The 27,521-nt window shown below is 39.4% G+C and overlaps 1 protein-coding gene and 1 long non-coding RNA gene across 3 annotated transcripts in view; one reads left to right on the forward strand and one right to left on the reverse strand.

Annotated features, from left to right (window-relative positions):
* LOC147572700 (uncharacterized) overlaps positions 1–27,521 on the forward strand; it is a 300,233-nt gene that overhangs the window by 11,839 nt on the left and 260,873 nt on the right. The gene's annotated exons all lie outside the window — the stretch shown is intronic.
* On the reverse strand, positions 1,219–27,000 carry LOC112863099 (flavin-containing monooxygenase 3). Of its 2 annotated transcripts, XM_025926213.2 has the most exons (9): positions 26,847–27,000; positions 25,791–25,928; positions 17,412–17,600; positions 13,473–13,635; positions 13,076–13,218; positions 9,615–9,814; positions 6,641–6,996; positions 4,091–4,163; positions 1,219–3,382 (listed from the first exon to the last, which is right to left on the reverse strand). In XM_025926213.2, exons 2-9 carry the CDS (start codon positions 25,920–25,922, stop codon positions 3,037–3,039), a joined length of 1,602 nt encoding a protein of 533 aa, XP_025781998.2. In that variant the 5' UTR covers positions 25,923–25,928; positions 26,847–27,000; the 3' UTR covers positions 1,219–3,036. The 2 variants fall into 2 exon arrangements, with proteins under 2 accessions (XP_025781998.2, XP_086550594.1); XM_086694468.1 differs by lacking the exons at positions 25,791–25,928; positions 26,847–27,000 and adding an exon at positions 20,361–20,480.

Consider the following 27,521-nt stretch of genomic DNA (forward strand, 5'->3'; position numbering starts at 1 on the left):
ATATTGTATTCTTTATGAGCCCTTGATGTTTACATAAATTAAAAAAAATTTTTTTAACGTTTATTCATTTCTGAGAGACAGAGAGGGACAGACTGTGAGTGGGGGAGGGACAGAGAGAGAGGGAAACACAGAATCCGAAGCAGGCTCCAGGCTCTGAGCTGTCAGCACAGAGCCCAACGCGGGGCTCAAACTCACAGACCACAAGACCTTGTCCTGAGCCAAAGTTGGACGCTTAACTGACTGAGCCACCCAGGTGCCCCGATGTTTACATAAATTTAAATAATCATATGAGGAAGAATAACAGAAGTTGGATTATATCAATTTTATCTTCAATTTATTTCATGTAATAGCATTGATAACACCAAATAACATAAATTCTATGGGCTATATTTAATTTTTTAAAAATGGTTATTTATTTTTGAGACAGCGAGAGAGAGAGAGAGCATGTGAGAGGCGGAGCAGGGGCAGAGGAGGGAAACAGGACTGAAGCGGGCTCTGCGCTGACAGCAGACAGACCGATGTGGGGCTTGGGCTCACCATACCTGGAGTTCATGACCTGAGCCTAAGTCAGATGCTTAACCAACTGAGCCACCCAGGCACCCCTCCATGGGCTATAATTTAATTTTTAGTTATTTGATTCTATTGAGGCCACACGGTTTTAAGAAAAGTTATGTTTCACTTGGGAACATTTGAGAATATTTCACATCTTGTGAGAAGACCTTAACAGCAGAATGTTACTTTGCTACCTTAAACAATTAGGGAAAGGGATATATTTAAAATGGTTTTCCTCCTTTCTCATTGCCAAGTAGTATTCCATTGTGTATATAAACCACAATTTCTTTATCCATTCATCAGTTTCTACTTGGCAATGAGAAAGAATGAAATATGGCCTTTTGTAGCAACGTGGATGAAACTGGAGAGTGTTATGCTAAGTGAAATAAGTCATACAGAGAAAGATAAATACCATATGTTTTCACTTTTATGTGGATCCTGAAAAACTTAGCAGAAGACCATGGGGGAGGGGAAGAAAAAAAAAAGTTAGAGAGGGAGAGAGCCAAACCATAAGAGACTCTTAAAAACTGAGAATAAACTGAGGGTTGATGGGGGTGAAAGGGAGGGGGTGGGTGGGTGATGGGCATTGAGGAGGGCACCTGATGAGCACTGGGTGTTGTATGGAAACCAATTTGACAATAAATTTCATATTAAAAAAATAAATGGTAGAATTCAAAAAAAGTAAAATTATACTGTAAAAAAATTGTGTACCTCCATGATAAATCTTAGATCCAAAGATAAACATATAAAGAGAATTAAAAATAAAAAGAACAAAGTATTACAGAAAAATGTGGTCTCCTGCCCCTTTCTTACAGATCTCTATCTCTGTCTCTGTCTATCTCTATCATCTCTAACTATCTCTATTTCTATCTCTATCATCTCTATCTTTATCTATCTATATCTATAATCTATTATCTATCATGTATCTATCATCTATTATCTGTCATCTAGCTATGTATTTATCATCAATCTATCATCTATCTATCATCTATCTATCTAATCAATCATCTATTATCTATCACCTATCTATCTATCATCAATCTATCATCTATCTATCTAATCAGTCATCTATTATCTATCACCTATCTATCTATCATCAATATATCATCTATCTATCTATTTATCTATCTACCTAATCAATTATCTATTATTTATCATCTATCTATCATCAATCTATCATCTGTGTATCTATCATCTATCAATCATCTATTATCTATCTATCTAATCAATTATCTATCTATTATCTATCATCTATCTATCAATCATCTATTATCTATCATTTATCTATAATCTATCTATCATCTATCTATCTATCTATCTATCTATCTATCTATCTATCTATTATCTATCTATCTAACATATATCTACTATCTTGCCATTCCACTGGCCTCAGAAGTGAACATGTAGTAAGAAAAAGGTGGTGTAACCACCTATAGAGGCCTCTGGTAACTGATGACACGGCCAGATTATTTTATCTACTCTATAATGTCAAACTTAAAACTTTTAACTATTAAAATTTTAGCTATGAAATCTAATAATACTTTTAAAAATAAAACTTTAACACTTATTTATTTTTGAGAGATAAAGCATGAGTGGGGGAGGGGCAGAGAGAGAGGGGAATACAGAATCCAAAGCAGGTCCAGGCTCCCAGCTGTCAGCACAGAGCCCGAAGCAGGGCTTGAACTCACAAACCATGAAATCATGACCTGAGCTGAAGTCATATGCTTAACCAACTAAGCCACCCAGATGCCCCTAAAAAGCAAAACTTTAGATTTATGCTGATACTCCAGAAGCTGATGTTATAAAGGCAGTATTAAATTTTTGTCATGACTTTGACTAAATATTTGAAGACTTTTCATTCAGCTAATGGTATATGTGGTGTTCTACTCCTTGTTGGTATTATTTTGCTGCTATGTTTGTGTCCTTGTTGAGAATATAAATATGATGAGTTACTTCTTGTTAATTTTCATTATAAACCAGGTGTCCATGCTATGGAGGCCCAGGAACAGGACATATTGCCTGGAGGATATGGCATAACACAAAAATAGAATTAATAGCCAAATTCCCTACTTGAGCCTCCTGCAAATGGTTTGTAGAGGTGGCCTGAGAATATCACAACTACTCTGCTGAATTTGCTCTTTGTTTAGGTTTGAAGTATGTATTTTAAACCTTGTGTAAAGGAGAAGAGGAACTATGTCAAAATGTTTCAGGAGACGATTGAGGTTAGAGATGAAGACCATAGTTCTGATTATGAAATGTTAGTGGAAACTAAAAAGAAATGATTAATGCTCTCTTTAGGTCATGGCATGCTTCTTAAAGAGGCTTATTTAAAAGCCTAGAAATAGTACTGCTTTACTGACTAATGCCTGCTGAATAGGGAAGTAGGAGGTGTGAAATTCTTAATTTTTAAATAGAAAAGGCCCCCCCCCCCCCCGGCCCCGCCCCAGGTATTCTCAGTAACTTTCAACATCTTGGGGAGAATGATCATTGGATCCAAGCCAGGAAAATAGCAACAACCAGAATGGGAAGAGCAAGAAGCCTGACCCAACGGCAAAGCAAGCAAGGCTTCAGGGGGGTTCCAACCGCTCTTGTCTTCATGGGTTTCAGGGCCCGGTCCCACTGGGTCAGGATGGCATTCCTGGCTCCTGGCCACTTCCCTGGGCCCACCAGCCTAAACTGGTATGGGCTGCAAGGGCCAAAGAAAACCTCCACAGCCAATTTGGGATCTGTGAGAAACAGCCACGGGATGTTGGGCTTTGCCCCAATGAAGGAGGCAAGCTCATCCATATAATTAATATAATCTGTCAGCATGGTGTTGCTGGTGCCAAACCTAGAGGTGGGAGAGGAAACAGGTCTGTGGATACTGAAGCTCTATGTAGGACGTCTCACAGGAACAAGAACAGGGGAAAATTCCTTACAGCTTTTTATCAGAGGGACTCAATGTCAATCCCTTGTGTTGGTAAGGAGACCTTGCTCATTTATTCTGTGCTTTGGTAGCTTTCCAAGAGACTTGCATACCGACCTCAACTGGACATTTCCCAAGACTGCACAGCAACTGAAAGGCATTTTTATCCCCGTTCATAAGTGGAAATTGTCTCTTGCTCATGAAGTTCATGCATGGCCACTGAGCTAATTAGTGACAGAGATAGACTAGAGCTCAATTACCCTGATTATTCTCATTTGCTGACTCGTGTTCATTAGAGCCATCCATTTGGAGGGCATCCTCTGTATCTTACAGGATTTATAGACTGGAAAATAGGAGCCCACATTCATGCACTCCCAGACTCCTCTGATTTCTAATCCTTTCTGGGTCTTCTTTCTGTGATATATTGCAGGATCTATGGAGGGATGGATTAGGACCGAGTACCATGTCAGGTGCAAAGGAAATCTTCCATAAATACTTGTGGAATGGATGAATTTAACTCATAGCTGTCACGCTAATGACCTCACTCTGGACCATGTAAGACTAGAGTAGTTCCAACTATTCACATTTTTTTCTATGGAAACCATAGACCCTCTGTACAATAGATGCTCTTACCATTTGAGCCTTTCCCTCATTTTTTTATCAATATCATTCATCATGTCTGTTATAGAAGGCAAAGTGCAAGTTCCTAAAACAAAAGAAAAGATAAAGGGAAAGATATGATAATAGTTAAATAAGTCTGGCATAAGATCAGCCTGCAATGTTTTCTTCTTAATAATGGGTTATGAATCACATCAGTATTTCCATTTTTGGGGGGGTCGTTGTCTAGCAAAGTAAAATCTTGAGCCGATCAACAGGCGGTCATTTTGAGACAAATACACAAGTCATTTCCAGTCTTCTCAGAATTGAGGTGTCACATAATTAAAAACCAAGAGCCATATAGCATTTTATCTTTGTATCTTTGCTGTTAAACAAGTTAGAAGATGTTTAAAATCAGTTTCAAGGATTATATTCTAGTCTCTCAGCAGTATTTTTTAAAGAATGTTATCTAATAGTTTATAGCCAAAGGTAAATTGGCATCTCTTTTTTAAGATATAAGAAAATAAACCTTCATAGGAAACTATCCTCCTTTGTTAGAAAAAGGAATTTCTAACACATAACATGTAGAATTTAGTCAAGCCCCAAGTTTCTCTCTGAAGAGCCAACAGTTCCTAGGTGAGACGGAGGATATGGATTATGCACAAGTCACCAAGAACATGGGCAAGCCCCTAGAGACCAGATCCGAGTTGGGACTGCTCTAGGATTTCAGGCTCATTCTGGAATAGTTAGCACACTTCTCTGAAACCCATACCAAAACATTCTTTTGTGCCCAGAGATACTTCAAATTTAGGGTGGTTTATTTGGTAATTTTGGGATCACCTTGAACAAGACTAGAATGCCCAGATCTGATTGCTCAGAAACATACCATGATTGCCTAACTTCCTGTTCCTGCAAACCTTACAGATAGGGTCCCTTGAACAGCCTCTTTAGGTATGACCTTGTTCCAAAACTTGGAACCTGTTCTGTCCTGGGCAGAAGGAAGATCAAGAAGGAAGAGCTTCTGCTCAGTAGCCCACCAGCTACTATCATTGGGTTGCCTGTAACTGGCCCCTCTGTCCTGGTACTTGGGTTCCCCCAAACTGAATTATTTGCTTTATCATTCATTTCCCCTTAGACTGAGTGTTTGCCTTGGATCATTGCCTCCTTTCATCAGAGCCCAGATTACAACTTATCTTAACAGAATAAGTGTCCTACCCTCTAATGCCAGTCTCCCTGAGCCTTGAACCTTAAGCTCACTTTATTCCTAGTGGGATTTCTTGTCATCACCTTCCTGGCTGCTGCCTCACTGCTGCAACATTCACACTGCAACATATTTCTGCCTTGGATGAAAGGGTGAAAGAAATTTAAAGAGATCACTGATATGCATGACTGTAATGATGTGGATGACAGCCTGGGGGGTGAAAGGTGTCTCAGTATACCTAGTGGAAGGTTCCAACCTCCTGTATAAAAGAACATTTAAATTCCAGCATGTCAAGTAGGACTGGAAGCCTTACATAGGGCTTCGAAGGAAGTAGGCCTGCTAAAATCTCTTTCCAGAAGTTTTATACCTCTAGGACCAAACAAACTTTGCACATTCAATTTCTTTAACCATGGACTTTTGGTTTTATGATTTGAATCTTCGCATGACTGCATTTAAACCTTAGTGGGAATCTGATCCTCGTATCTTCTGCTGGAGGATGCTGACTGCTTTCCATACCTGACCCCAATCAAGTTTGTTGTTGTTATTATTATTTTTTAATACAGGAACTCAGTATTTCCCTACCTTAGAGACTGGTCATCTATACATCTAGGACTTTCTGCTTCTAATGATCCATTGCTTGTTCTTATCTGACACACGGCAGGGAAAAAGAACAAAAAAAAAAAAAAAAAAAAAAAAAAAAACACTGCCTTTCCAGCAATCATAATTTCTTCCATGAGTGTGGATATTGGAAGCTGGCTGGATATTGGCTTGGAAACATCTCTTATGAACCTTTTAAGCAATGTCATTCTGTTGAGTTTTGAAATCATAATTTTATAAAATTGTCATGCATTTAAGACCAAAAGCTCCGGTGTTCTTAAGTTTAATGAAAGTCAGCCACTTTAAAGAGTTATAAATCACAAAATACTCCCTGAATAATATCTTGTACTATTGCATATGATAATCCAATGTAATATTTTTAATTGCTTATAAAATACAATACTAAAAATATAGAATTATAGATTCAAAACCAGATGGGACCTAGAATTTTCCCCTTGTTATTAGGATGATTGTTTTCACAAAGACTCAAAGGCATTTTTATTGGCATCCATCTTCCCCATTAATGACCTTGTTTGTCTACTTACCTTTTTTTTTTTTAAAAAAAAAGTTTATTTGTTTATTTTTGAGAGAGAGACAGAGACAGAGAGAGAGAGCATGAGCCAGGTAGGGGCAGAGGGAGAGGGAGAGAGAATCCTAAGCAGGCTCCTTCTGTCAGCACAGAGCCCAACATGGGGGCTGAACTCATGACCATGAGACTGAGACCTGAGCTGATATCAAGAATCGGATGCTCAACCAATTGAGCCACCTAGGCGCCCCTGTCTACTTACCTTTTACTACTTTTACTGCCCAGCGAGCTTGCAGGTCAACTGTGGGAATGGCAGCCCCAAGGGACTGGACCAAACCAATTATTCCCAGGGTTGGCTTCTCCAGTGAAGGAGGGAAAATGTCTTTAAACAAGGTGATCTCATTGTTTCTGCTCTTAATGATAGACTCATCAAAGAAGGGGTAGGCATAACCATAGCCTGTTGCAAAAATGACACAGTCGATGGCTTCAAACACTGTCCCATCCTCAAAAATGGCCGAAGTCTCTGTGAATTCTTTGACATTAGGCTTAATGGACACTGTGCCACACAGAATGCAGGCTGGGAGCTCATCGTTAAACACAGGTTCTTTCCTCAGGGTTCTGTATGGAAAATAGAGACAGCCACTAGAACGGTAATATTTCCTCTTTGTTTTATTGGTCCATAATAATTAATTAATAATCAATTAAGAAGAAAGGAGAAAACTACCCAAGATTTTTTTCTTGTGCCATGGAGTGTTACCAATATGACTGGAGAACAAAACTGAAGTAAGGCAATGTTGTGAATTAAGAAAAGTTGCCTTTGCCACTCCTTTCTCTATTTCCTGTGATCTTTTCTCTCCCACAGAGCTCCAGATCTCAGAATTAATCACCTGGGCCCTATCCCCTGTGAAAGCTTTGTCAGGCAAGATCCTAAATCAGAGTCCAGGGGTATTTGGATTTTTTTCTTCACTTCTTATTAACTGTGAACCTTGATCAAATGAAAGTTTCTTAATTTATCTTGCTTCATCTTTCTCATCTGGAGCAGCAGTAACTGTTATGCCCACCTCGGGTCATTGGGAGATGGAAATAAGACAAAGATCCTGGCCGGGTTTCTAATAGAGGGTGAGGTATGAGCCTCCTGCTCTTGTCAAGGCCACCAAGATCCTCAAACTGCCAGATCCAATGATCCATTGTCACTTGTCATCTTACTCAACTTATCAGCGGCGTTGGAAGCAGTTGATGGTTTCCTCCTTGAAACACTGCCTTCATTTTGCTTCCAGGTCCTCACTCTCTCAATTCCCTTCCTATCCACCTGCTATTCTTTATTACTGTCTCCCACTGAACTCTCCTCTTCCTGGCCTCTCTCTGAACAATGACATGCCCCAGGACTCAGCCTTCAGACCTTTTGTCTTCTTCATCTACATTCACCTTTCAAGAGATGTCATCTGGCTTCATTTCTTAAAGTACTATCTATACTCTGGTGAACATTTTTAACTTATGGTTTGAGTCTTTCTTGTCTTGTGTATCGCAAGCCTGCTCAACATTCTTCTACAATGATGACTCACAATGACTCATAGGCCTTTCAATTTTGAGATGTTTCAAACTAAACTTTGCTTCTCCCACGGTCTTCCACATCCCATAAAAACTGTCAACTCCACCCTCGCATCCTTGCTCAGTTCAAGAGTTTGGAATACATCTCCGAACTCTTTTCTTGTTCTCACATCTGTTAGCCAACCTAACAGAAAATCCTATTTGGGTTTACCTTTAAAGTATATCCCAAATCTGACCATTTCTAAGCACTTGCTGCTAACAAGCCTAGTCTAAGCCACCAGCCTCTGTCATCTGGGTTTTTGACAATAGCCTCTTAACTAGTCTTTTTGCTTCCTTCCTTGACCTACATCTATACACTGAATGATGACCGCAGGTCCAGAGTGATTTCTTCAAATTAACTTGGATCTTGTCAGATGCTTGTTATGGCTTTCCATTGCATTTAGAGTAGAAGCCAGTGTCCTTACAATGGCTTACAAGATGCAATGCCATCTGGCCATTTTGATGTCTTTTGGTTTTATCTCCTACTACTCTTACTCTCCCCATCCTCTTTTCCCCATGGAGAGAAGTCCATTGAACACGCCAGTTTGTTGAACATGGCAGTCATGGCCCTGAAGAGGCAATGCCCTAACTATTTCCTCTGGAATGCTTTCCCCCAGACACTCCCCTGGCTCAGTTCCTCAGTTCCTTCAGGGATTTACTTAAAAGTCCCCTCCTCAGTGAGGCCTCCTCTGGGAATGCTGGCAGCTCTCCCCATCACCTCTGCCTTCTTTGTTCTTTTCTTCATAGTACACATCAGCATATGGTCTTCTGCTATCTGTCTCCTGTCTGTTTCCCACTGCCAGAAGGTAAGCTCGTGAAGACAGGGATTTTGAATGTCTTTTCACAACTACAGTCATGGGGCTCAATATAGGACCTGACACACAATAAACGCTTAATAAATATTTGTTGAATAAGTTAACTTTGATGTAAACAGTTTATAATTTGGATTTTTCACTCCATGTCAAGGTAATTTCTTATGTGCCCGAGGGTTATATCCAGGGGGATATGATAGGGAAGAGTGAGGAGGAGGCTGAAGAGGCAGACATTGTGACCACATTGCAGTGGGAGGACTCTGTTAAGGGTGGGTGATGAGACTGCAGCACAGGGAAAGCCCTGCTTTGCTTAACTGAACTTTTCCATGAAGTGAGAGGCAGGAGAGCAAGGTGGCTGAGAGCGAGAAGCTCTGGAGTCAGCAGATCTGGGCTCATTTTGAATACTGCTTCTGCCTTCTGCCTATGGGACTTTGGCAAAGCTAGTAACTACATTGAACCTCAGTTTCTCATCTTTAAAATGGGCATTATAATAGAGATGTAGTAATTGTTGTGAGGATAAAATGAGATAATGCACGTGAGAGCCTTGCTGGGCTGCATTAAGAGCTTAAAACATGTCAAATATTATCGTTACTCTAGGGACTAATTCTCTAGGGACTCTAGGGACGTGTATAACTTTCCAGCTGTGCAAATATGGGAGGGAGGATTGTGAAATGGGAAATAACTCCAAATGTTTGCAGTTCTTCATCCTCTGAAATGTGAGACATGATTGCTTCACTAATATTATTTTGGTTGGTTTGGGAGTTACAACAACACACATTGTGAATTGTTGACACTGAAATGCAAGTAACAGGCATATCATATTTAACTCTGCTTTACCCATTTAAAGGCATCAAACCATAGTTCTCGTGCTTGAATTTTGCATTCATTTTCTTCTTGTACCACCAGTCAGAGATGGCTTTTGGCAAGTTGTTCTTGAGGAAGGTTTCAAATCGATTGACCAACACCATGTCCCATGGATAACCATCATCCCAGACCCGGCTTATCACCCAGGAGCCACTTCTGGAACTGATGATGACCTTAAAAAAAACAGCAATTTTTAACCATTAGAGCAGTGACTGTTTGTAGTGGGTATTGTGGTGTGTCCCTCGGGTCTGAGGGGAGTTGCGGAGTTGTCACAGCAGCTAGTGTGAGTGTTGTCTCATGGCTTTCGGCTGTCAGCCCTCTTTGAGAATTGCTTTGGTTGAAAAGAGGGCCTCACCCAAAGTCTTATGCCCTTTCTGTATTTCTTGCCTTCAGTGACTGTTTGATACCTGGTCTCTCATCCCAACTGGGGACAAGTCAGAAGTGTAGCTTTGGAGTAGTGTAAAGGGAAGCATCCTTCCTTTGGCTCTCTCATCTCCCAAGTAAATTTCCTGCATCTTATCTACATCTCAGGACCAACCACCCTGTCATCTCCTCTGATGGAGGTGCCCAATACCTAAATTCTCATCCCATTTCCTCTAGTGCTTAGCTGGTAACCATTGTCTACAACCAAGCAATTATGACCCCCGAATAGGCATTTCGACTTAAAATGCCTTTCCCCATCCTGAAAGAAGGCAAGAAAGACATCTGGCATCTGAAAACCATAGGCTCAAATCTTGGCTCTCCTACTTACTAATAACGTGATTTGTGGCAAATTCCTTTAACTTCTCTAATATTCAGTTTCCTTATTTGTAAGATGGAGATAATAGGTACCCGCCACATCAAATCTGTGGGAGAGCTGATGCAGTGTGCTAGCCATGCAGTACGACCACCATTGCCTGACATGGAGGATGTATTCTTTTCCTCCCCTTCTGTCATGATCGTCCCTAATGGTATAGATTTTCAGGCATTTTTACAGAATTTTTTTATCGGGGCACCTGGGTGGCTCCGTTGCTTAAGCATCCAATGCATAAAAAAATTTTTTTCAAATGTTTGTTTATTTTTGAGAGAGAGACAGAGACAGAGACAGAGACAGAGTGTGAGTGGGGGAGGGGCAGAGAGAGAGAATCCCAAGCAGGCTCCTCCCTGTCAGCGCAGAACCCGACAGGCGTCTTGATCTCATGAACCATGAGATTGTGACCTGAGCCGAAATTAAGAGTTGGCTGCTTAACTGACCGAGCCACCCAGGCGCCCTGCAAGAACTCCCTTTGCTACCTCGTCAACCATATGACTCATAAATATCCTTCAAGGACTGGTGCAGGTCTGCCCGCTTGGTGAGGCCTCCAGTTCCATGATCAGAGCAGTTAGTTCCTGAATCACCGGGGCAGCCTTTGTCCTGGTGGCCTCTTGTGCTGTTGTTACGTTGTTAGGCTTTCCACTTAACTCTTGAGGTTATGTTTAATTTATATCCCATCGAGGCATTATTTTCCCAAGCACATTTGAAGTTCTTGGAGGAGAGGGGACACAAAGTTGACTTCTCTGTGTCTCTATGCTGTCTAGTATAGTGCTTTGAGCAGGCAAATAGGAATATATTTTTATGCCATTTATCCTGTCATGACCTCCTTGCTTCACTCATGGCAATACCATCATTTAAAATAGACTTATGTTGAGGATGCTATCACATCAGTAGGCATAGCATCTAGAGAGAAGATTTCTGTCTGTGGGGGCGCCTGGGTGGCTCGGTGGTTGAGTGTCTGACCTTGGCTCAGGTCATGATCTCGCAGTCTGTGAGTTCGAGCCCCGCGTCAGGCTCTGTGCTGACAGCTCAGAGCCTGGAGCCTGCTTCGGATTCTGTCTCTCCCTCTTTCTCTGCCCCTCCCCCGCTCATGCTCTGTCTCTCCCTCTCTGTCAAAAATAAACATTTAAAAAAAAAGAAAAAGATTCCTGTCTGTGGGCTTCTAGAATCTTTCAAGGCTAGTAGGCAATGTTTGTTCAAACTCCTTCCCGTGACCTTATGGGCCCTGTATCACCTCTACTCCGTCTCCTCTCCAACCTCTCCTCCTACCATTCTTTTCCAGACCCACTGAGTTGCAGCAAAGGGGTCTTTCCTCAGTTTCTTGAGACTCTAAGCTTCTTCCTGCTTCAAGACCTTCTTCCTGGAATCCTCTTCTTCTTTTTTTTTATGTGAAATTTATTGTCAGATTGGTTTCCATACAACACCCAGTGCTCATCCCAACAGGTGCCCTCCTCAATGTCCATCACCCACCTCCCCTCCCTCCCACCCCCCCATCAACCCTCAGTTTGTTCTCACTATTTAAGGGTCTCTTATGGTTTGCCTCCTTCCCTCTCTGTAACTTTCTTTTTTTTTTCCCCTTCCCCTCCCCCCTGGTCTTCTGTTCCTGGAGTCCTCTTCTGACACTGAGCCCCTTCCTCAACTTTTAGTCCTCAGCTTCAATGTCATCAGCTGAAAAGAGCCTTTCCACTCTTGTCTGAGGCAGCTCACCCTGATTATCCACTCTTACAGCATGCTTTTTCTTTCTTTACTAGCACTTTTCACAATTTTCAAATTATTTGTGCATGTACTTCTTTAATGTCTGTTTTCCACCCTAGACTCAGTTCTGGGGTGGGTGTCATGCCTGTTTTGTTCACCACTTTCTCTCCAGCACCCAAGCCAGTGCTTGGTTAAGCATTTGTTGAGGCACATAGTAGGCCCTCAACAAATAACTATGGGGATGACTGTATGCATGAATGACTATAGAACTCGGTATTGCTGAAATCATGTTTAAATGCTTTAACTCCTGCGGCGCTTGGGTGGCTCAGGCAGTTAGGCATCTGAGTTCGCTCAGGTCATGATTTCATGGTTCGTGGGTTCGAGCCCCGTGTCGGGCTCTGTGCTGACAGCTCAGAGTCTGGAGTCTGCTTCAAATTCTGTGTCTCCGTCTCTCTTTCCCTGCCCCCACTGGCACTCTGTCTCTCTTTCAAAAATAAACACTTTTAAAGAATTAAATTCTTTGACTCCTTACCAAAATCGCAAAGTAGATTCTCTTTTTATCTGTTTTATTTCTCTTTATGAGAAAACTGACACTTGGAGGGATTGAAGGACTTGACCCAAGAGTATCAGAGTCATGACCTTAACCCTACATCCACACTAGCTTTGGAGGAATTGATTAGACACCTGTTAGACACCAAACGTCCTGAAGAAGACGACTGTTGAATGACCTCACTCCCTGCTGATGATCTGCCTTTGTCAGACCAAACTATTGAAAACCTCACCTGTTGTGGAGGGAAGCTGAGATAAAAGAAACACTACTTAGTCTTCCTGTCAAGAACCCTGTGCACTGCTGCTTCCCCTGCCCCCGGTTTCCTAACACGTCTTTCCAGTGGTAACTATTTCTGTTCCTTTAAAGATAGTTCCCTGAGTACCTGAGAAATAATACCTGTTTAGCTGTGCGGCTGAGTTCTGTGGCAATATCACAGCCCGAGTTTCCCAGGCCAATCACCAGGACTCGCTTCCCCTTGAATATTCCTGGTTCCTTGTATTCCCGGCTGTGGAAGCATTTGCCTTTAAAAAGTTTTAGTCCTGAGTGAAAAGTGGCAAACATATGAGTCATTTGGTTTCCATTTAAAAATCCGCTATAAAAGGCTTGTAGGTGAATGCAGTCAGAATGATATGGAACTTCAACACTCCAGGAATATTACATATAATAGAAGCATATGTTAATTTAATCATATATATATATATATTTTTTTTATTTTTATTTATTTTTTTTAAAACATGATCAAGATAGTCATTCGTGCCAAATGTATAGATGGCAGCCTAAATTTCACCCTTACCTGGAAAGGACTCTTTTGGTAGGTTGGGGTACACGTGGTGTCCAGAACAAATTAATACAGCATCAAAGACAGTGGATTCTTTTTTACCATCCCTTTCAGTGGTAACATCCCATTGGCCGGTGACTGAGAAATCGGGACGTTTGTTTACACTAGATACAAGTGTCTAAAAGAAATAAAGACAGACTTCTTTTCTATGCTAACAGTTAGATTTGGCACCAACTTGATAGAGTAGTATGGAAAAAAATCGTTAACATTGGATTAGGAAAAATACTTAATTCATTCTTAAGGTACATATTATGAATTTAAAATTCAAGAAAATCAAACATTAAATGGTAAATACATATTTTTGTCCTCACATGGCTTCTTGTGCATAACCAATATGTTCTGCAGACCAGAGTGACTCCCCTCTTGGAGATATGATGTGAATTTAATCACAGCTTACAACTGGCATGTATCACACATACTGAGTAATCTAGTGGATGATAGTTTTTGTTTTTTTGTTTTTATTTTTTTAACGTTTTTTATTTATTTTTGAGACAGAGAGAGACAGAGCATGAACGGGGGAGAGGCAGAGAGAGAGGGAGACACAGAATCAGAAGCAGGCTCCAGGCTCTGAGCCATCAGCCCAGAGCCCGACACGGGCTCAAATTCACAGACCGCAAGATCGTGACCTGAGCTGAAGTCGGACGCTTAACTGACTGAGCCACCCAGGCGCCCCAGGATGATAGTTTTTGTAGTAACAACTACCTCCTAATATACCTCTTCCATTTTATTTTTTTATTTTTTTTTTATTTTTTATTTTTTTATTTTTTATTTTTTTTTATTTTTTTTTAAATTTTTTTTTTTCAACATTTATTTTATTTTTGCGACAGAGAGAGACAGAGCATGAACGGGGGAGGGGCAGAGAGAGAGGGAGACACAGAATCGGAAACAGGCTCCAGGCTCTGAGCCATCAGCCCAGAGCCTGACGCGGGGCTCGAACTCGCGGACGGCAAGATCGTGACCTGGCTGAAGTCGGACGCTTAACCGACTGCGCCACCCAGGCGCCCCTCCATTTTATTTTTTAATATCATTGTTGTCTTGGAGTGAAAGATACTGTCTATATTCATAGCATAAGTTCTCAATTTTAGTGTGCACAAGGATTCCCTGGAAAGCTTGTCGAAGTACAGACTCCTGGGCCACATTCCTAGATATTCTGAATTAGTACGTCTGGCACAGGACATGAAAATTTGATGTTCTGACAAGTTCCCAGGTGATCTTAATGCTATTTGGCCCATACATTGAGTCGCACTGGATTAGATTATCAATAAATATTTATTCACAGCTGAGTGGCTGCCTGTTGGTTGGTATGTTTCCTCTTCAAATTTTTTTTTTTTTTCAATTCTTCTGGTTATATTGGAAAGAGAATCTCTATTTGATATGAATTGTTCTTTTTTCTTTCTTTTTTTTAAAGTAGGCTCCACATCCACTGTGGGGCTAGAATTCATGACCCTGAGATCAAGAGTTGAATTGTTCTTATCAACTTTATTATGTATAGAATTTCATTCATATTAAACAATATGTCTACACATATCTGTATAATATCTTTGTTTTTATGAAATATAACAAAACAAGCACTTATAAATTCATGAGGTCTTGCATATCATTTGTTTAGAATAACTCTGGGATTATGAATTTATTTATGGTTCCTTTTTGGATTATATCTTCTGTTTGTTGCAGCTGGTTTACAGAATTGCAACTGATTTGTATATATTGATCTTATATACTACCACCTTGCCCAATATTTTTATATTAATTGCTATTAAACCTAGTAATTCGTCTCTAGATTCTTTTTGGGTTTTCCATATAGAAAGTCATATCATCTGTGATGAATGCTGTTTTTTTTCTAGTTGTCATTCCTTTTACTTATTTTTCTTTACTTGCCGTACTGTTTCTTAAATTTCTTAAGACTATTGAAAAGAAGTAGTAATAATAAGAATCCTTGTTTTGTTCTGGATTTTAAAGGAAATGATTCCAACTCTGCACTCTTTAGCACAGCACTGTCCAGTAGCAATATAACACGAACAACGTATGTAATTAAACATTTTCTAGTAGTCACATTAAAATAGAAAAAAATGTATAATTTAATCCAATCTATCTGATGTTTTGTTGTTTTAATAAGTAACCTACATAAACATTGTTAATAGGTATATTATATTCTTTTCCATAATAAGACTTTGATATCCAGGGTGTTATTTTATGCTTCTAGTACATCTCAATTTTGGGCTAGTGATTACTATACTGAACAGTGCAGATTTAAGATGTTTGTATGTTTCCATGGGTCAAGAAAATTCCTTTCTAATCTTAGTCTGGTGAAACTTTTTTTCTTTGCTTTTCTCTTTTTCTTTCTTTTAGGTAGAAATAGATGTTAAATTTTACTTTTCAGAATTTGGTAAATGTATGGTTTTCTTCCTGTAACAGGGTTTTATACTGAATTACATGTTTCTGTTGCATGATATTAAAATTCTCTGTATCCTTAGCCCAAACGTATCTCAATGAAGATAGTTAATTTTTAAAAATATTTTGCTGAATTCATTTTTGAAGGTTTTTTTCCCACCAATTTTCATGGGGAGCTATGCCTATAATTTTCCTATTTCCTATTAATCTTGTCTGCTTTTGATGTCATGGTTATAATGTCATGGGATAAGTTTGGAAGTCATACTTTATTTTTTAGTCTCTGGAAGAGTTTATAAAATATTGAAATAGTTTGTTCATTGTAAATTTGGAACTACCTATAGAATATTTTTTTAATGGGTAAAATTTTGGTTTCTGAGTCAAAAGAACTCTAAGTTACCAAAGGACTATTCAGACTTTCTACTTCTTTTTATGCGAGTTTTGGAAAGTTTAAAATAAAAAAGATTTTAAAATTTAACCAATTTAAACATTATATGGCAATGCTTTTATAGTTTTCTTATTATATATATTTTTTTCATCTGCATCAGTTTTATCCATTGTTTTTGTTTCTAATATTATTTGTTTGTATCTTTTCCTTTTTCCTCAAACTGTCAGCTATTTGTTTTTGTTTGTTTGTTTTGTTTGTTTTTTTGGCTTTTCGAAGGATGAATTTTCAATCATCATAAGATGTTTTTAAAATTTCATTAAGTTCTCTTTACTACCTTGTTCATTCTATATCCTTTTGGGCTTATTCTGTTTTTCTTTTCCTAATTTCTTTATCTTGTTAGTTTTTCAACTTTCTTATTTTCTAATATAAGCATTTAAGCTTATAATTTTCATTAAAGTTTTGGTCTCTATGTTTCCCACAGTGTTGATATGTAGAATTTAAGTTATCATTCAGATCTAAATATCTGAATTTTCTAAATATCTAAATTTTCTAAATATCTGAAATTTCTATTTTAGTTTCTTCTTTGACCCATAATTGTTTAGAAAAAAAAGGAGTTTTTCATTTATAAATTCACGGCTGTTTTACATTTATTTTTCCCTTTATTGATATCTAAGTTAATGGCATTTTAGTCTAAATGTGGTATGTGGTATTTTGTAAATTTCCAATGTATTCTCTAAATCTGGGTTCAGAGAGGCCACACTCTTAAAAATGTTGACAACCAAGGGGCACCTGGGTGGCTCAGTAGGTTAAGAGTCTGACTTCAGCTCAGGTCATGATCTCATGGTTCGAGATGGTCATGTTCTCATGGTGAGTTCGAGTCCTGCATCAGGCTCTGTGCTGACAGCTCAGAGCCTGGAGTCTGCTTCAGATTCTGTGTCTCCCTCTCTCTCTGCCCCTCCCCTGCTCATACTCTGTCTCTCTCTCAAAAATAAATAAAAAAATTTTTTAAAATGTTGACAACTAAGAAAGAGATACTGAAAAGAACGAGTAAGAATCTGATAATAAATATAGAATTCCTCACAGTTATGCCCCGATCTAATCTTTTGATAGCATCTTACCTTAAATTGTATGTATTTCAGGAGGTTCTTTTCCTTGGCAAATACAGTGATATATTCCTGGATCTTGTTGTTGTGCATAAAGTTAGGGAAGTGATCGGGATATGGGAAGTCTGGGAAACACATCATCTCTTTGGAAGAGTTGGTAAAGACAGACTGGTAAATACTGGCCCTGCCTTCCTCTGCATGGTCCTGTAAATGTATAGTTTCAAATGAAAGAGAGTTTGTAAATAGGTACACTTACCATGGTCATGGCCAGTTCCAAATAATTATCACTCCTTTAAGTCACCTTTACCCACAAGTAAATTCAGGAAGATGAGGAATAAATTAACTTTATTTAAACAATTTGTCACCAATCAAAGGAACTTACAATATGGAGAATATATATTTCTTAACATCTTTTCTAAGGGAAACAAATTTTAAATTTAATTATGTCTTTTTAGGAATATATAATGAGAATCAAAGAAGGGGAATTTCTGATACATTATGATATGCATTAACTTTGAGGGCATTATGCTAAGTGAAATGAGTCAGTCATAAAAGGACAAATACTGTATGATTCCACTTATATGATATATCCAGAGTCATCAAATTCATAAAGACAGAAAGAATAGTGGTTATCTGGGGCTGGGAAGAAGGAAGAATGGGGAGTGATTGTTTAACTGGTACAGAGTTTTAGTTTGGGAAGATTAAAAAAAGTTCTGAACATGGGTGATGGTATGATCATACAACAATGTGCATAAACTTAATGCCACAGAACTATGCATATCAAAATACATATCACTTTAACATTTCATGAGATAGTTCTGGTTAATTAGATCATAATATTTTCTCATGTACGTAGGGCATAGAAAACTTAGGTTATGTTTATAGTAGTGTTTTCAAATGTTTTTAACCACAACCTGTAATTAGTAATATATTTTATATTGCAACACAGCATGCACACACACACACACACACACACACACACACACCAAACGTTTTATGAATAAATCATATCCAACTACTTGAATTGCATTCTGATATTTTCTAGTCATTCCATTTAAAAATGTAGTCTGATTCATCTTTATTTCATACCACACCAATGGGTCATAGTTTCCAGTTTGAAAAACAGTGGTTTAAAAAAAATGGAAGGGTGATATTTGGAAGATTGGGTAGAAGAAAAGAGAATAGAGGCAGGAAAGAGGTTGATGTAAATCACCTAGGTCTTCAAGTTTATTCTGTGGGCTGAAATTCCAAGATTAATATACCTCAGATAAAATTGAGGGGAACACTGAGGGCAGAGGGGCTTTTGTTTTCACATTTGAAATTTTGGTGAGATTTCACTTAGTTTAAAGGCTCTGCCTGCACCAATCTGATAAGGGGAGGTTGACACAGTAGTCAAGTAGCAGTGATTAGGAAGAGGTAGGATCTTAATTTAGTGCCCTTAAGCCCATTCAGTTTGAACAGAACATAGGAGTTCCCACTTGCTCCCAAAGGGATGCAGAATTTATCTGAGACTCTTAGCGGATAGTCTACCAGAGAGTTGCCATGGAGGGGGCTAAGTGGAATATGAATAGACAGCTATAGAGTGGACTCTTCGGGTCAGGAACTCAATGGGAAGACTGGACCTCAGGGAGGATCATCTGATGTGCTCATAATAGGCAAGTGGGATTTAATCAGCAAGGAGGGCCACTGGCCTCTGACTAAGCTATGAGAGGCCAGTCTCCAAGTTCATTAACTACTGTGTTCAATTTAAGATTCCTAAAGGATAAGCATGAATGATAACCTAGCAAAACAGGAACACCAAGAGACTAGAAGGGCCAGAGAACAGTCCCAGGACCTGTGTTTGAATTTGAGAAAGTTTGGCTTTCCTCCGCCCCAAGTAACATAAGTCCTTTTTCTCCATAAGTCCAGATCCAATCTTGGAAAAAGCCAGAGGTTTTGGGTGATCTGAAAGACTGAGTATGATCCAAAAGAGACCTGGAGATTGAGCTATGAAAACTTGGGGTACTCCTTTTGTCTTGGAATGCTTTTATGCTTCTCCCTATGAAATTTTGGATATTTGTTTGTTGTCCTATTTATGCTAGATATAAAAAAGTAACCTGAGCATTAATAGTCTAGTTAATGCTTACGGTCTAGGCTATTAACGAACATTAATAACCTCCACTAGTGCTTATGGATAAAACATGCAAAATATCAAAAACTCCCAAGATGAGAGAAGATCTTCTAGGACAGAGCAAGGGTTTTAGGGTTGGTGATATGCTTCACTCAACAGTCTTACGATTGTTCCCTCAACTTCTAAGTCATGTGGTAGGCAGAATTTTAACAATGACCCTCAGTGTCCCTCATCCCTGTGTAGTCCTCTCCTCTTTGAGTGTGGGTGACACCTATAAATATCTTATCACTCCCATGACTACGTTGTCATGTGGGCTTCATCTAAACACATAATCTCTTTAAAAGCAGAACATTTTATTTGGCTGGTAGCAGAAGCCAGTTCAGATCATGAAAAGAATTCAGCTTGCTGTTCTTGCCTTTGAAGATGGAAGTAGCCACATACCAAAGAGCCTGACAGCCTTTAGGGGCTGAGAGGAATCCCCAATACGTAGCCAGCAAGGAAACAAAGACCTTCACTTAACATCAGCACGAACCTGAGTTCAGTCACAAACGTGTATGAACTTGGAAGCAGGTTCTTTTCCAGTGCCTCTAGATAAGAGCCCAGCCCAGTCAACACCTTGGTTTTGGCCTTGTGAAACCTTAAGCTGAGAATCCAGCATACTGTGCTTCTGACCTACATCATTGAGGATAATAAATGGGTGTTGTTTTGAGTTGATGAGTTTGCAGTAATTTGTTACACAGCAATAGAAAGCTAATACAAGGGTAAAGGTGAGGTACTGGAGCAAGCCAATGTTGGGAAACATTAGGTAATGTTACACTAAGGGGGGAGTTTCATAGAATAAAAATAATGCAAACCTTTGAGACAGGTTGGGGGTGCTTTTGCAACTTTGGCTGCCCCAAGATAATCAGTCTTCCTGGAAATGTTTAGCTGGTTGGTCTTCAGTTTTTCTTAGGTTCCCCCAAAGCCCCGATTACTGAGAAAGAAGTTGCAACATCAATTAAATACGTGATTTGTGACTTGCTCTTTTTTTTTATTTATTTTTTTATTTTATTTATTTATTTTTTTTTAATTTTTTTTTTCAACGTTTATTTATTTTTGGGACAGAGAGAGACAGAGCATGAACGGGGGAGGGGCAGAGAGAGAGGGAGACACAGAATCGGAAACAGGCTCCAGGCTCCGAGCCATCAGCCCAGAGCCTGACGCGGGGCTCGAACTCACGGACCGCGAGATCGTGACCTGGCTGAAGTCGGACGCTTAACCGACTGCGCCACCCAGGCGCCCCTTGCTCTTTTTTTTTTTTTTAAACTTAATGATGGATATCTTACTGTTCCCACTCAGTGTTATAAAGTGCATCTCAGAGCTCATGTTTACAGACTGATTATTTTAAGTTGATCAGGTAGAAAGTTCATGAGAACTTTCCAGAGTTCTTATGGCTCCAGAGTTAATAATTGCGTATTTAAATATACTAGGGGTTTTTTGAGGGAGTGGTCAACAACGAGCCAAACCCTGCTTATTTATGGAAGTAGGTTTGTTCTTTTCTTATTACAAAAGTAATTCAAGCTTCTGATTAAACATGACAGATTATGTAGATACATTTAACTTTTCTTTCACCCAAAACTTTACTAAAAGGACTGTAGAAGTATCAGAGGTCTGAACTCACGGCGGGGGGGGGGGGGGGGGGGGGTGGGGGGGGTGGAAAGAGAGAGAGAGAGAGAAAATTAAGAACAAACAAAACCCAGCAATCACATCTTGGAAGATACAACATAGATGAATGATGACAACTGACTTAAGAAACCTAACAAAGCCAAAAGCTAAGCCTTGGTCAAATCAAATGGGAACCCAGGTTCCAATAATGATATTATAAGACATTCAAGGTAGTCTTTTATTTCACATGTATGACTTCTCAGAGAACTACTGGAGGATGTACTCTACTAAAAGGAGAGAATAAATTAAATAGTAGCACAACAAGGGAAACAGGGTTGCCCAGGTAATGGCAAGGTGGCCTTGATGAGGGAAAGAAGATGGCCAGAAGAACTATCCTTGATAGTTGAGAGAAGAATTAAGCTGATAGACTCGTTTAAACATACGGGAAGGAGAATCATAATTCTGTGGGAGAGCGTGGGTGATGAATTAGAGACCGTATTTGTAAAATTAAACAAGGGATACAGGTGATTATTAACTCCAGTGAAAACAAAAAGTGTTCAAGAAAGAAAATGTGATCAGAATCCACTAAGTGGCTCAGCAATGACCAATGTTTCCATTATAACAGTATACACATGAAGGTTTGCTTAAACAAAAAGGATCATGAAACTATATGAAGAAGGAGATGAAAAATTTTGTAAATGGGGGTGACTTTTGTTCCACATAATTTAAAGGATTGCTGTTTGTACATAGCATCAAGCCATGACAAATTTTACAGGTGTAGAGGAAGTTACAAGAGATGAGTGAAATGGGCAAAAATGAATATGGTGAAACAGAGAATTTAAATTTAGGCTAAAAGAGGCCAGTTATTACTATGAGTCAGGGAAGATTCAGTGTTGCCTGATTTTCTGATTTTTTCAAAAGAAGACAGATTTCTAGATTTTTATGTAAAATATTAGATTAAAATCTTAAAAACTGTATAGCTAAAATAAAATAGATCAGCTGCAGTATAAAAGCAGCCAGTTTGCTAACTCTAAAATATATAAAAATGATTGATTTTTGTCTAGTAATTTTGTGATTTGTAGCTTTTGGTGAGGTTAGAAAGCTGGGTAGTCTCAACACAAGGAGAGACTAAACATTAAAAAAAAAAAAATGATCCAGAGTAGAATAAATTCAGGGGAAGTGAACAAAGGGTTGTGTGACCAGAAAAAAAGAGCCTTTATTCATGAAACCTCAGGTCCAAATCCAGACAATTTACTGATGTATTGTTTGGGTATCTCCTGAGACAGAAAGAGATTTCCCCTAGACCTGTGGCCTAGTCCTAAAGTACTTAATTCTCTCAGTGATCAAAAAAGGTGAGGGAAAGACATTACTCTGGCTTTAGAAGGACCTAGGGAAGTGATCCAGGAAACAGCTACAAAAGTTTGACTGATCTGTACCATGATTTTTTCACACTTAACAAATGTTTGGATACCTCTCAAAGGAAGACAAAATGCTGAGAGAATATATAATGCTGGCTTTAGAAACTAAAGGTAATGAAAATACAAAATTAAAATGACTTTATGATATAATTCCATAATATGAGTTCAAGGCATACAGCTGTAAGGCTTTTAGTGGTATTTGAGAAACATGGTAAGCGATGCTGTCATCTGCAATGTGGGCCCTCTCACAGAGGTTAATTAGGGAACTCTGAATAACCAATGTATTAGTTTCCTGTGTACTGTTATAAATTACCACAAACTCAATGGCTTACAATAGCAGGAATCTATTCTCTCACAATTCTAGAGGCCAGGAGTCAGAAATCAGTATCACTGGGCTGAAATCAAGGTGTCCATAGGGCTGTGTTCATTCCAGGGGCTCTAGGGGAGGACTCATTCCTTGCCCCTTCCAGCTTCTGGTAGATGCCAGCCTTCCTTGGCCTTTTCAGGACCTAGAGGCCACCTGAATTCCTTGGCTAATGGCCCCTTCCTCCATCTTGAAGGCGGAAGTCACAGCATAACATCTTGAAAGCTCTCTTTCTGCCAAGGTGATCACATTACCTTTTCCCTTCTGTCTCTGGGTGTCAAATCTCCTCTGCTTCTCCCTTATCAGCATATATGTTATGGCATTTTCAGCTCACCCAGATAATCCAGAATAATATCACCATCTCAAGATTCTTAACTTAATCATACCTTAGTTTTCCTTATTAGGGACATTTGCAAGTTCCAGGGATTAGGATCTGGTGTCTTTGGGGGCACCATTGTTCACTTGTTCAGCCTACCACAGTCCACTGGCCCATAAAGATTCATATATATCCCACATGCAAAATTCATTCACCCCATCTCATCACCCCAAAGTCTCAATCCATTGCAGCACTAAATCAAGTCCTGAATCTTATCTATATATCATCAGCTCAAAAGTCCCAAATCGCATCATCTAAATTATCTCAATCAGATATGGATGAGACTCCGGGTATGATCCATCTGCAAAATGCCTTTCCCTCTGTGGACCTGTGAACTAGAAAACAAGTTCTCTTCTACTAACGTACAGCAGTGAAACAGGCATTGGGTACCAGTTATAGATGTTCCCATTCCAAAAAGGAGAGAATGGGAGGAGGAAAGGAGTTACCAGGTCCAATTATAAAGTCCAGTAGGGTCAATGTTATTGGGTTTCAAGACCTGGGAATAACCCTCTATGTGTCAAGATTCCAACCTCTGGGCCTGCAGTGTCACCCTCTGGGGTTTTCATCTTTTTCTTTTTTAAAAAAAATTTCTTTTAATGTTTATTTATTTTTGAGACAGAGGGAGACAGAGCGTGAGTAGGGGAGTGGCAGAGAGAGAGGGACACACAGAATCTGAAATAGGTTCCAGGCTTTGAGCTGTCAGCACAGAGCCAGATGCGGGGCTTGAACCCACAAACCGTGAGATCATGACCTGAGCCGAAGTCGGATGCTTAACCGACTGAGCCACCCAGGTGCCCCCCCCTTTTTTTTTTAAATTTTTTAAATGTTATTTTCATCTTTTTCTTGAAGAGAAACATATGTTTGCAGCTGAGTAGTTTATCATTCTATGATGGCAGGATAAAATTTTAAAGGCTTTCTTGAGCAGCAAGAGATGTGGCTGCTCTCAAAGGCTGTATCATCAGTGTCTATCTTTAGCGATGTTTTGCAAAGTAAGTTGGAATACAAGGATTGGTTAAGATTCCTGTAGAAATCCTGCCAGCTCAATAGGCCACATGCTGCAATTGTGCCACGCAGTTTACCGAGGGGTTAAGCACTCAGGCTGGAGAGACAGCCAGTTTGAATCAGGATCTTGTCTTTGCCATTTACCAGCCATTTGCCATTTCCTTTCTTTTCTTTCCTTTTTTTAAGCTTCAGATTCATTTATAAAAGGGAAAAACTCATACCTACCTTATAGCGTTATTGCAAAGATTGAATTAAATGGGAAAAAGCATTTGGCATATAGAGAGTCCTCAATAAAATAGCCCTAAGAGTCAACGGTATGCTAATCTGAAGCCCTGTCAGCACATTTCATCAACATATATTAGGCGCCACAACGTTATACAAGATTAAGCAGTTTCAATAATTCTTTACAGCCCAGAAAATATCTGTATTAATAAGAATAATTTTCATATCCTTATAATATTTAAAGAGTTGTCATAGACACTGTCTCCTTAAATGCAAACTTTTTTATTGAGGTATAAAATATAATACCAATTTTGCACTTGAGGAGAAAATAGTAGCTTAAAAAGGGTTATTGCTCTTCTTAAATTTGCATATATGAATGGTTTATTAGAAGAAGAAGATGAAGAACAAGAAGAAGAAGAAGAGGAGGAAGAAGAGGAAGAAGAAGAAGAAGAAGAAGAAGGAGGAGGAGGAGGAAGAGGAGGAGAAAGAGGAGGAGGAGGAGGAGGAAGGGAAGAAAAAGGAGAAGGAGGAGAAGAAGAAGAAGGAGGAGGAGGAGGAGAAGGAGAAGGAGAAGAAGGAGAAGAAGGAGAAGATAGATGGAGTAGGCTTAGTGAGTGTTCCTAAGTTGGAGACAGTGAAGGAGCTGGGGCACAGGAAGGCCCTCACACCTGCTGTTATGGTTGCTAGGTGACACAGAAAGTGATTTAATGGCTGCATAGAGACATGTCTGCTGGCAGAGTCCTTATTATGAATGCACAGAGACAAAAGGATATTGAAGAACTTCAAATCAGTGTATCCTCTTCTTGGTTCTCCTAGAACCAAGCCAGAGTTTTGGCAAAGCCAGAGTTGGCACTTGAAACCTGAAAATCTGTGGTCTGAATCACTAAGTGTACCTTTGGTAACCTCAACAAAAGAATGGGAACAGTCATTGTTTTTTAAGTGAGGAACTCATGTGATTATATTACATAAATCTAACCAATATTTGCCCTCAGATTTTATTTCTGAGTGGCTCAGTTATTAATGGTTTATCAGGGGTCAATTCTGTACACAGAGATCTTCAAAGCTAGCCCATTATCTCATTTACTTCTGAAGTAAGCAAGAAACTTTTCAACCTGCTTCTGATGCTGTGTTTTGTAGATTCCAACCTAAGAGGGATTCTAACTGCGGGGCAGTTGGTTTGGAGGCCTGTGCTCCAGAATTGTGTTGTCACACACTTCCCACCCCACTTCCTGGTCTGCTGCAGTGATGTCCCACTCACCGAGAATTTCCACAAGCCCCCAATATCTTCACTCTTCTCAAAGCAGGTGGGCTCCAGTCCTTCTTCCAGACAGCTTCTGATGGTGGCCAAGCCACTGACACCAGCTCCAATGATGGCCACTCTCTTTCCCATGGTTGCCTATGCAAAGACCCAGGGAACATTTCTAGCAACAGTATTGCTGAAAACTTTTTTTTTAAATCACTCTTTGGCCTCATAAGAACCTTTGTTTTGCACTAAGAAAGCAATATTAAAAAAAATAGATCAGAACCTTTTTAAGTAATCTAACTACATTTTGCATTTCTCTCCGATTTTTAAAGACAATGTTTTGTTCCAAAAAAAGAAGCGCTTTGCTTTTAGTCAACTCCCCCAAATTAAGAGACTGATGGTGTAGTATATGTATCCTTTTTGCTTTTGCCCTTTTGTCATTGATTTTCTACCAGAGACAGTGAACATGAGAAAGATAAGGAGATTCACAACTAAAACACATATGCACACACCAATACCCACAAACATGTATTTATATATGAATGAAGAAACAAATATGTATGTGTATGTGCACACACACACACATTAATTTCTTTCTACTTTGACATAAGACTGAATGAGGAAGAAAGTCAGGGCATATTTATATTTTAGTATGCCAGGCAGTCACCTCATTCCCCCCTACGATGTTCTTCACCTTCTCAATTAAAAAAAAAAGTCTGGTCTCTTATCTAACAACAACTTCCTTCCATTAACTGCCACCCCAAACCTCCATTCTCTTTTTTAAAAATTAGATTTCCTAATCTTTTCCTGATTCTGACACTATCTTTAGGTCTTACTATTACTTCTATTTTTTTTTTCTTTTTAGACAAAATCACATAGATATGCAGTGACATAGACTTGGATGACAAGAATCATGATTCTTAATTCTTAGGAAAAAAAGATCTACACAAATTAGATGTCATTCTCATTCTGGCCACATTTGGTATGAACTATAGATTCCCTTCTCCATTTACCCATCCCTCCCACCTCCCTCTCTGCCCATTATAGTATCTTCCTTTTCCCCTTTTCTACCTTTTTCTTTATCTTCCCTTCTCCTCTATGTTTCAGTCCTGTCCCAGGTGTTTGGGCAGTTTGGAAGGAAAAATGTTTTCCCTGAACTAGCACTCCATGGAAGCTATTGGCAAATGGGAGGAACTGCTTTTATTTATTTAATTTTTTTTTTATTTGGGGGGAGGAACTGCTTTTAAAGAGGAACTCACTTAATGGCCCTCTTATCAATTCCCTGGGTGGGCTGGGCTCTGCCCAGTCTCCTGGCCACCTGGCACCTGCTTTCCCTTTAGTCAAGGTAAATATAATCCACCGCTTACACTCCTGGATACTCTGCTGGGAGTCAGACACTTTTTCCCAGGTGACCGCAGTTTTCTGCTCTATTTGATTGTGTTTACTTTATTTTACTCGGTCCTAATTTTAGTGGGGGGGGGGTTATCTCATAGTAGCGCCCCCTAACACTGTAGAAACCTAGCTGCTTAATTGAGATATCCCAGCAGTGAAAATGGGTGTTCTCTGCTCCTTCCTCCCGTTCTCTCTTTTGACCTTTGTGGTCAAAGGCTTGGATTTCACAAACTTGTATTTCTTTGATTCTGGGACAGTGTGCCATCCTGGAAAAGATCAAGTTTAATAAATTGATCCATTACTACCAGGTAAAATTATATTGGCTAGGACCAAGCAAGCTAACTCCCACTCATG

Source organism: Puma concolor, chromosome E4, assembly GCF_028749965.1.
Source record: "Puma concolor isolate L17-30 chromosome E4, mPumCon1.1.hap2, whole genome shotgun sequence".
Lineage (NCBI taxonomy): Eukaryota > Metazoa > Chordata > Mammalia > Carnivora > Felidae > Puma > Puma concolor.